The 10,676-nt window shown below is 39.1% G+C and overlaps 2 protein-coding genes across 2 annotated transcripts; one reads left to right on the forward strand and one right to left on the reverse strand.

Annotated features, from left to right (window-relative positions):
• Positions 1–15: 15 nt before the first annotated feature.
• rpa2 (replication protein A2) lies at positions 16–4,404 on the forward strand. The gene is made up of 9 exons (XM_018698693.2): positions 16–173; positions 383–477; positions 1,401–1,502; positions 1,595–1,708; positions 2,140–2,214; positions 2,518–2,634; positions 3,290–3,418; positions 3,681–3,775; positions 3,871–4,404. Exons 1-9 carry the CDS (start codon positions 161–163, stop codon positions 3,956–3,958), a joined length of 828 nt encoding a protein of 275 aa, XP_018554209.1. The 5' UTR covers positions 16–160; the 3' UTR covers positions 3,959–4,404.
• Positions 4,405–4,675: 271 nt separating this feature from the next.
• themis2 (thymocyte selection associated family member 2) lies at positions 4,676–10,097 on the reverse strand. Its single transcript, XM_018698574.1, has 6 exons — positions 9,953–10,097; positions 9,422–9,562; positions 8,908–9,333; positions 7,155–8,374; positions 6,764–6,881; positions 4,676–6,275 (listed from the first exon to the last, which is right to left on the reverse strand). Exons 1-6 carry the CDS (start codon positions 10,053–10,055, stop codon positions 6,163–6,165), a joined length of 2,121 nt encoding a protein of 706 aa, XP_018554090.1. The 5' UTR covers positions 10,056–10,097; the 3' UTR covers positions 4,676–6,162.
• Between the last annotated feature and the right edge of the window lie 579 nt (positions 10,098–10,676).

A 10,676-nucleotide genomic window follows, 5' to 3' on the forward strand; every position in this document is an offset into this window, starting at 1 on the left:
TTTCGCGGGACTTCTGTTATGCGCATGCGTTGTATATGGAGTTTGGCGCGGGACCACTCAAGGAAGACGTCCATAAAGCTGCGTGCAACTGTTGTCTCTGGCAGAAACTGTCAATAACATCTCAGATTCTATTTTATAACCTTAAATACAAACTGCCAGCATGTGGAACCAGGGTAAGTTTAATGTCCACGTTGTTGTGTTCATAAAGTGTTCAGGTCGGCTTGTTGACGTTGACTGACTGCGGCTAACGTTAGCTTGAATACTGACACCTTTTGTTGTTGTGCCTTGGACGTTAGTTAGCAAAGTCGTGTGTAGTTTAAATAGACATGGAGAACAAACACCGCCTTAATTCGACTGTCACTGCCTTTTGCTTTTTTCCTAGGAGGGTACAGTGAGACCAGTACGGTGGGAGGTTACACTCAATCCCCAGGAGGCTTTGCATCACCTGCCTTATCCCAGGGAGGAGACAAGAAAGGGGTCTGTATTGAAGGCGGCACCAGAGTGACTTTCATTTTTTTTTAATGAATTCAGTTTAGCCACCCATTATATATTCAGCTCCTCTTTCCCTTTTACACATTTGTGCACATATATAAACACTATCAGAGGATGGTGAGTCACAGCAGTCTGCCTGTGTGCAGAGTATCTGTTAGTCTTGTAGAACAGTCTTAAAAAGGAGTGAATTCCGTTTCTTGAGTAAAAGGTCACAGAAAGCATTAACAAGTGTTAAATTTCATTTACTAAGGTCTTTTGCAGTAAAATTACTTTGATACAGCAGCAGTGTTTCGTCAAACAAACAAACACACACACAACAGCACACACTACAACCAACATATCCAAAAAACTAAAGATGTAGAAGAAAAAGAAGCAAGCCTTTACAGTCATTGTATTGAAATATATCAAAATTAGTGGTGCTACTCCCATATGGTGCCACAAAGTTTTTTTTTTTTTTCAAAGAAGATGACTGAAATAAAAATAATCTCAAAATAATCTAAATAATAAAAATAGATAAATAAACATGAAGGTGTATAGGACACACAGAGTCCTGTGTGGTTGTTTTGTGTGTCTTTGCAGCTGTTTTGTTCTCTGTGGTTGCTATGTGTTTCTTTATGGTTGTTTTGTGTCTCTGTCCCCGTACCCTGTAGGCCTGGTCACATTAATTGATTATGTTCCTAGGAATTATTATTATTTACTATTATTGTAATGTACAGCTGGGAAGCACTGACAAAAATATGATTATTATTGTCAATGATTTAATATACTTAATACATAATTGTAGTCCTTATTGCTTGTTTTGACTATAAGAAAGGTACTGAATTACATTCTGTGTGGTATTAAAAAGTCTTGGATTTAAGTCTGTGAACCCTGCAGAAACCCTGCATGTCTGTGTGTGTTTTCTGCAGAGAACTCGTGCAAACCAGATAATCCCCTGCACAGTGTCTCAGCTGATGTCTGCTTCCCAGGCAGATGAGGCCTTCAAAGTAGGAGATGTGGAAGTTGCCCAGGTAAGCTGAAGCAAAGTACAATGATACAAACTACACCCATACATTGAATATATGGTCATTTAACTTTCCCAGCTCATGTGCCTATGTCATAGGTTACAATTGTGGGTATCATCAGGAGCACAGACAAATCCATGACCAACATCCAGTACAAGGTTGATGACATGACAGGCGCTCCCATGGATGTGAAGCAGTGGGTAGACACCGAGGTTAGTGAGGGTTATTTTGCTCTTGTACATCCTGCTCTTGTACTTAATCTCAGTTACATTTTGAGAGATGTATATGAACCATTTATCTGTAAATGAATAAATAAACTGGTGATAAATCAAACTCAGTTTTTACCATAGAAAAGCCATGTTATGGTTGGTTTTCTGTTCAGGTGTGGTTCATCAACCACTAACAAAGACACATTATTTTTGGAGGTGAGATCATATGATCGTGGGATGTGATAGCATAGTTGTTACTGACCATAATATCTGTAAGTGATGAATTTCACTTTTCAACTTCAACTTTATTATTAGTAGCCTGAGACTGCTGGCATCATACACCTTTGAAAACCTGAAGCTATAAAAGATTTTTGTTTGGGACATTGCAGAACTCAAGCACCTTAGTGATTATTCTCTGGTTTGTATTTGATTAGGACCCCAGTGTGGACAGCACAGTCCTGCCCCCAGGCACTTATGTCAAAGTTTCTGGAAATCTGCGCTCCTTTCAGGTGAGTTTAATTTCCTAAAAGCCTCTTTGCAGCTTCCAGAAACAAAGTGCAGCTTAGTTTTTATAATCCCTTGATGAGGAGAAGTAATCAATTAAATACTCTTGTGAAATACAGTACTGCTGTTGTTTTTTTTTTGTTGTTCCAAGAAGGCTGTGGTACACTGACCAACATGGTTTTTGTTTTGTTTCTTGAAACACATGCATGTGATAGATATTTCCCAAAGCTGTCATCTTCCTGTGGTTCCTCTGTGAATTTATCTCTCACGGCTGACTCTGGGTGGGGGTGTTTGTCTTCCTGTCTCAGAACCACAGGTCTGTCGTGGCGTTCAGCGTCAGACCCCTGGAGGACATGAATGAAATCACCTCGCATATGCTGGAGGTTGTCCAGGCGCACATGGTGCTTGGCAAACCTCAGTCCATGGTGAGATCATAAGCATAAACCACAGCTTTTATTGTTGGTTGCAACAGACGCCAGTCAGCCACAACATTAAAACCAGTAACTGGATTTAACTTTCTTGTTGATTGATACAGAATTTGAGAAAGTCAGGTGAGCTATCAGTTCCTATGAATACTACCTATGTTAAACAATACTTAGGTTAAGTTAGTATAGAGAGACCAGAGAACTAGAGAAGACAATGATGTGCACTAATATAAATTCCACTGAATAGTTAAAATTTTGTTAATAGTTATAAGTTAAAATTATACCTTTTTACTCTAATAGCATTGAACAACTATATTTTCACATTGTAACAGGTTCTGCAAGATAATATTTACTTTCAAGTGCATTAAAAGTGACATTACAGTGTTGAGTTTAGATTTGCAATTTAGGTGCCTCTGCAGTGATGGCAGCTAATTTACTTCTGCCTTCAATGTGAAACATAATAGCACTTCAGTTCCTAAAATGTCCTTTTTTTTAAAAAAAATCTGTTTATTTTGAGTGGTTTCAGCATATGCTGACTTGTTGTTCTGCATTAAACTTACTTTTCACATTTCTATTCTATTTATATGTGGGAATGCCCTTTTTGTGCTGCTACCAAGAATTGTGTCACACAATTTAGTTTCTGTTTCTCTTCCAGTCAGGGGCTGGAGGAGGAACAAGCAGTAATGTCGCACCTATGTCACGGTCTGGCACGGACAACACGGGAGGGAGCTATGCTGGTGCTAATGACATGGTTAACAATGGGTTAAGTGCGAACCAGAATCAGGTGAGATGGCGTGACAGATTAAAATTAGAATTATAGAATTTTAGATTGCACTACTTCTAAAAAGGTTAGCTCCATTGTTAGATTAGCGCAGTGGCCTCAGGAACACTCCAGAAGCCTTTTTTCTTCTCATGCACAACTGGTTTCCCCACGCACAGTATGCTCACTGTCATGTACTTCCTGTCCTCTCTTATTTGCTAGAGTAGAAAGATATATTTGTAGTTTGACAATGCAGCTTTTTTAATGTCATTTTTCATCTCTTAAGGTTCTGAGTTTAATAAGAAGCTGCCAAGACGCACAGGGCATCAGCATCCAGGACCTAAAGCAGAGACTAAGTGGCATGAGTCTGGCTGTTATAAAGTAAGACAAGTTTCTTTGTCTTTTTTATTTTTGCTGTTTACTTTTTTTTAAGTACTGCAGAAATACTATTCATATTTCTCTTTGTCCTCTAACAGGCAAGCAGTGGAATTTCTAAGCAATGAAGGTCACATCTTTTCCACCATTGACGAAGACCACTTCAAATCAACAGACAGTGACGATTAGACACTTCACCTCTCTAGCACCAGTGGGGCTGCTTGTTTGAATTTAACCTAACACAAATCATTAGTATAGGTTTTATTATTCAAAGGTATAAACTAAGTTGCAACATTTCTGACCTCCTCAGAGCCGTAGCACTGAATCAGGTCCCGTGAGTCCTTCTCTGTTCAGTTGAAAAACGCTTGGTTTCAATTTGGTGAGATGCTTTGTTCACACATCCTGTATTCCTGAGGTTGCTTCTGCTATTCTGCAGGTCCCAAAAGTGTTGCTGATTAACAACCCGTTACTGGCAGTTAATACACTTTTTCTCTATTCTATTTTCTCTTTCTTCTCTTTCCCCTCCTGTCCACTGCAAAGCATTTTGTAATTTTAAACAAACTGGGAACATAAGCACTCAATTTATTTTTGTGTATGTAACTTTTGACAAAATTAAAAAATATATGTACAAAATAGTTTGGTCACCTATAAGGAACGCTTTCATTTTATAATTTACACATACACTTTTAAAATAATGGTAGTTTTTAATGATATAGTCTGTACAGTTCACTTTTCCACATTTGTTGCATTAAACCTTCATTTTTAAACAACTACCACATCCCCTATTCACTCTTTTAGACAAACTGAATTTTGCATCTTTTGCTTTAGACATTTGTCTTTACTTGATTGTTCACCTGTGGCAAATTCAGTTGACTGGGCATGATGCAGAAATATAGGCCACACTGGTTGACATAAACAAACCTTTATATGGTTTATTCAAATTTTGTTAAAAACCTGAATACATTCTGAAGCCACTTTTTATATAACTGATATTTTTAGTACAAAATCCACCAGACAAGTTAAGCTAGTTTGCTTGTATGATAGTACACAAAATTATATATATTATGTTGCTATCTCTTCGCTATCTTTGCTATTGCTGTGAGTGTTTCCACACTGGAAGGCCCATTAATCAACAAAGTTTGAAAACCTACATTCAGTTGTTTGAGAACATGTTCTCAGTCCACAGCATGTAACTGAAAAGTAACACTTCCACTGTGGATTCATTTCAATGTCATAAATTAGAAAAAATAAAAAGTTTGATATACTGGGTAGCACCTTTTTGTACTCTCAGATCATTAGTTTGATGTGGTGGGAGGGAGAGCTACTGTTACTGCTAGCAATAGAATCCATGACCAAGAAGTCGCACAGTTTCCATTTTGTTGCAAATGTGGTTAACTCTCACCTCACAGCATGGACTGATATAGTTTGCATATACATACAAAGGGAGTTTGACATATACATTAAGTGCTTACACAATGAAATGTAACTTATTACTACATATGTGCAGGCTGTAAATATGCAGTTTAGTTTTTCAGACAAAGATGTGTTGATTCAACATTAGCAATTTTAGGCTGTCCAATGTATTCTTGTATTCAGCTGTATTATACTGTAAGGTTTTGCAGCAAAATTAAATATACATCTACTTAGTATTGCACAATATAATGCTCTTATATACAAAACTACAAGTCACAGCCATTAAAAATTACCACATGGTTAAGTCAACACTCTTCTGACAAGTTTGAACAAAATGAACAAAAGTACTGAATCATATATCAACAAAAACTACAACAAAGTTAGCATCTGTTCAGTCAAAGTTTGTGTATACTCTACCTGGCAAAGCTCTAGCCATTGACGACCTTGAAGGGGACAGAGTGGGTTTAGCCGAGGACTGAATAAAGAGTTTCGTTGACCACATGAGAAGCATGGGTATTGTATTTTGTGTTACACCTAAGGATGATGCCTCAACATCAAATATTTGATGTGTGCTATACATGTGCTAGTTAAAACCGCTGCTAAGAACAAGAGGGCAACCCACTCCGTTTTTCTCTACTGTACCGCAAAGTCACCAAAAGCTCCATGGGGTGCTTTAACAATCTCACAGGTCCTCACAGATGTAGTATACTGTCAGGAATTTATAGTCAAACTGAAATACCCAACCTTAAAGATGTGAAACCAATTACTTTCAACATAAAATTAAGTAATATAGTGAGTTTCAATGCAATATTTAGAATTTCTTGGACAGGTTGCTGGTTAGACTATAAAGCCTAAAAGTAAATTGGCATTAAGTTGTTCAAGATTGGAGTTTAAAAACAGCAGAATAACGCTTTCCTTTAGCCGTTCTTACATTCAGTTCTTACTTCCCAAATTTGATATGTTGCGGAAGAATGCAATTTTTAGTAGTACATGACACTCTCTTGTGCTGTCTTCATCATTGCTGCCAAAGTGTCGTCCACAAGTTCATAATCATGGTCACTGTCCACATCTGCCGCAACACCGCTTGGTTGAACTGGGGGAAAATAAGCATACATTTATCAATTAATCTTATTCTGTATTCACAAAATTCTTTATTTTAATTTCTGTGAAGATATCCAATGAAAACCAACAAAGAACTGATTTTGCAGGGTTTGTCTGTGTGGACAAAGCATGATATAGCTCACTGTTTTGAGTCATAGGGCTACATTTTTGTCCAATATAAAAATACTTCAGTGAGCCCACAATTTATTCCACACATACTGTGGAAGTAACAGTATGTGTGTGTATCTCTGTTTTAAGAAGTTACAAAGCCTTTTTTTTTTTAAAACATTTAACTGTTTTTAACCTGTATTCAAATATTGGTTGAACATGTGGGCTTGGGGCTGAGTACATATAAAATGAGACATTGGTAGGTACTAATTTTGACATTGGAATATACAATAGACTAAAATCAGAATTATCCCTTAAGCACGACCAGCATGGGTGTACCCTGTGTGAAACAGTCTGCAGAAAGAGCTTCACCTTTTTTCATAGAATCCTCCATTTTCACATAAGTGTTTGGCAGGGCCTTGGCCATCGACTTTTCGGCTGCTGAGTGTTTTCGTGGTACAATTGGTGGAGGCTGATCATCCAGAATAACCTGCAATAATATGAGGAAGTCAAAAATATTCTGTTTTATCACACGCATGGCTACCACAGCAAAAAAAGTGGAAGCATCTTGAGTTTGCATAGTATCAGGCCAATTTGAGATTTCCTGAAAGTTCAATTGTGAGAAAATGACTTTCTCAAGTTGTCAAAGTGTGGTGTGCTTTAGTGAGTAACTGACAGGAGCTGAGACAAGAAATAGATGAACCACATGAGAGTCTAAACTTTGCTCTTTGAAATGTACTACATGCGAGAAAGCCATACTTACTGGGGGTGGGGGAGCCGGGGGCCTTCTTTTGCTGTTTAATGTCAAACTGGCCATCTCTTTGGTAGGGGCACTTTTATCTGGTTGTTGTTTGGATTTGTCTGCCTTGGATGATTTCTTTGAGGATTTTGATGATTTCTTTGGAGGGTCAGAAGATGACAGATTTCGCTTAGGTGGTCGAGGAGGAGGAGGCTCATCTGAGTTCCCCTGTTTGCGAAATTCATAAAAGAATGTGTCTGTCACCTCAGTAACCCTATCCACATGGCACTTAGGGGGTTTATCGCTGGGCCATGGGAGGGGGTCCTTGGTGAAAGAGATAGACATGGAGAGCCACTGGGTTGGGATCTCAAAACAGTGGTCTGGCTTGTGGGGAAAGCTCGCCTGGATGGTGGGCTCTAACATGGCCCCTTCTATTCTGACACATGCCAACCCAACTAGTGGGTCGGACTCCAGTTCAGTATCACGACTCACCACTTTAACATCCAGCGGCAAACTAAACTCCTTACCCAAGTCCCTGAGTTTGTACTTCTTGTTATCAGAAAGTATCTCCACAAAATGACCCTGCATATATAGAGGCAGGACAATCTCCTCTCTTTTATCCTCCTGCTTGACCACCTCGTCATCATCATCATCATCATCATCTCCATCGTCCGGCTCTTGGAGACGCTGACACAAAAGAGCTTCCACGGACTGCCTCTGTCCTTCACCGCTTCCACAAGGCAACTCCATTATTTCGCACCGGACAACTTCTAGCTGGTCCCCCACGCTGAGAGCAGGCAGGCCCTCCTCCTCAACCTCCTCACAGTTCCTTGTCACACTGACCTTCAGACCTGGCGCCTGGATCGAAGCAACATACACCTCGTATACCGAATTAAACTCTCTTGGCCGTCTCCGAAATCGTCCACCATACTGCTGAGACACCAGGAAGTACTGCTGTGCCCTCCGGCTCTTCAAGGTCGATAGCAAAATCATGGCCGAGGTTCCTTTCTTGTGGAAAACCAGGTGCTCGCTCTTGTTAAGTTCTGGTAGCCAGCTGCACTTGAACAGAGAGCGGGTCTCTGGGGCTTCCAGTATCTCCACCACTGCAGGGAAGGATTCATCTGGCTGGGATAGGACCTCAGTCAGAGTGAGCGGCGTCACAAAATTTACATCTTTACACACCTCGGTGACATCGACCACATCGACCTCTAAGCTGGACGGGAACTTCAACACATTCTTCCTTACTGTACAAAAAAAGAAAAAGAAGTAAGAAACAGTTTTAGAAAATGTAGTTGAGCAGTGGAATAAGTATTCAGAACCTTAAAAGTAAAAGAAGCAATGTGTGAATATACTCACTAGTCCGTACTGCATTTAAAATCTTAAGTACAGAAATATTATCAGAAAAATTTACTGAAGGTTTCACATGCAAAAGTATTCATTGTTCAATCCACTTGAGTGTTATCTTATACAGTATATTTATATATTATTATTTTTTACTGATGCATAAATATTGCTCAATGTGGGTTTTTTAACTACTTTATATATTATCAGTAGTTTCACCTATAATGATGCATCATTTTCAAATAGTGCTTTTGTGTATAAATTCTTAATCTGTATATTAACTGCTAACTATTGCAATTTTTGCATAAGTTACACAAAAAATGTCAATACATTTTGATCAACTGATCAATATGAAAAGATATGTTAAAAATATTCCATTGTATGTGTACTTTTATTTTTTTTAATAAATGTTTTTTAAATAGGGGTTTATTCTCACAGTTCATGACGGCGTGGACCTGATATATTGGACTGAGGACCAACGACCGCTCACACTTGGTGGTGTTGACAAAGCGAAATCTTCGACTACGCAGGCAGGTGGAGGACATGATCTCCTGCAGGGTGAAACACTCTTCGCTCTCACACTCGTAGAATTCCCCTCGGGAAGACAGAGGGATACACACTTCGGCTGAGACTTCTTGTTGTCCTCTAACGTGGCAGCGAACCTGAGCCTCTTGACCCTCGCACCGCTCAACGGAGATCATGGTGAAAGCTCTCCCGGCCCCCAGTGTGAAATTGCCAAAGGTCATCTTGGAGCGGCTGGTGAAGGTGAAGGGAAGGCAGGATTCCAGGCCCACGGGCCTCAGACTCACCATCTCTTCTATTGTACTGTACGGCATCTCCTCTGGAACAACCTTGAATAAGCCTGAGAGACAAATATGTGTCAGTGGCCAGCCTCATAACACATTTATCTGGGGTTTTTTTTGTTTGTTTTTTTCTTAGCACAAACCAACCTTTGTGGTTAATAGGAAGCTCAAACTTCTCATTGTTGCAAATGTCTTCACAACAAACTGATAGGAGCTCAATGCCAGTGACCTTTATTAGATCCCCGGTAGAAAAGCACACTTCACTCCCAGAAATTTCATAAATAGACCCTGAAAGAGAAAGCAAGAAATAACTCATAAGTCAGCAATAAGCTCATATATCAAGCATAAAAAGATATGTTTCTTTTTCTTAAGTAGGACACAATCTTACCTACTCTAATATGAAATGTTTGTTGCTGTCAATCAGGAAAAATGTTTCAACTAAAACAAATGTTAACAGTTTTATTTGATTATAGTAATTTATGGTTTGGGGTTAAGAAAGGATTGAAACACGAATACCTTATAGATATAAATGTATACCACAGAAACAAATGGACACAATACAGAAATCCATACACGTTTACATTTGAAGCGACCTTATCTCTTCAAGTAATTTCTGATCTGTTCAGCTTAGACCTCTTTTACACTCACAGTTTCAGTTCAAAACAATGAAAAGCCTACCTTGGAAATAGACTCCAGAGCAAACCTGTAGTATTTTTGGCAAAGAAGTATCATCCAATGATGCAATTAATTGCTGAAGTGGCAAAGCAGTTGTGCTTGCCATCACTGTTGTCTCAGTGTGCTGCGATCAAAAATGAAGGTAGACAGCAAATGACAACCACAGCATAAAAGGGGGGGCGGGGGTACTTTGTCAGTCAGAAACCACAAGAGTGAATGAGGAAGTTACTGGAGCTGTTTGCACAAAGCTTGCATTCACAGAAGTACACTAAGTGAGAAGTTATGAAATAAAGTGTCTGTTCTCATTATGTTTTGTAGTTATATGTTATTAGTACAGTGCTGTACAAAGTCTTTCACAAAGATTTGCTATCATCTATAGGAAATAGACAAAGCAAGATGAAACGATTCCTTTACAAGGAAATGTGAGTTTGCATTTGCGTGTGGGAACTGCAAATACTGTGATGTGCAAACATAACATTCCTAACATACGTTTTTGTATCAAGTAGCAACCGTGTGGACAGATTACACAAGGCTGAACAAAAAATCTGACCCCAGTCTGAAACACGGCCATGATGCCAAACCAAAACATTAATGGTTTACACATGACAGGAAGAACGGACATGTTCCACCCAGCTAAGCCAGAAAAGGGTTCCTTTAGCCCTTTGGTAGTTTCAACCTTACCATGTACCTCCTTTCTATCTAATATGTCTTGCTTTAATGCTTTTGC

The sequence above is a fragment of the Lates calcarifer genome, linkage group LG15, assembly GCF_001640805.2.
Source record: "Lates calcarifer isolate ASB-BC8 linkage group LG15, TLL_Latcal_v3, whole genome shotgun sequence".
NCBI classification, from domain to species: domain Eukaryota; kingdom Metazoa; phylum Chordata; class Actinopteri; family Centropomidae; genus Lates; species Lates calcarifer.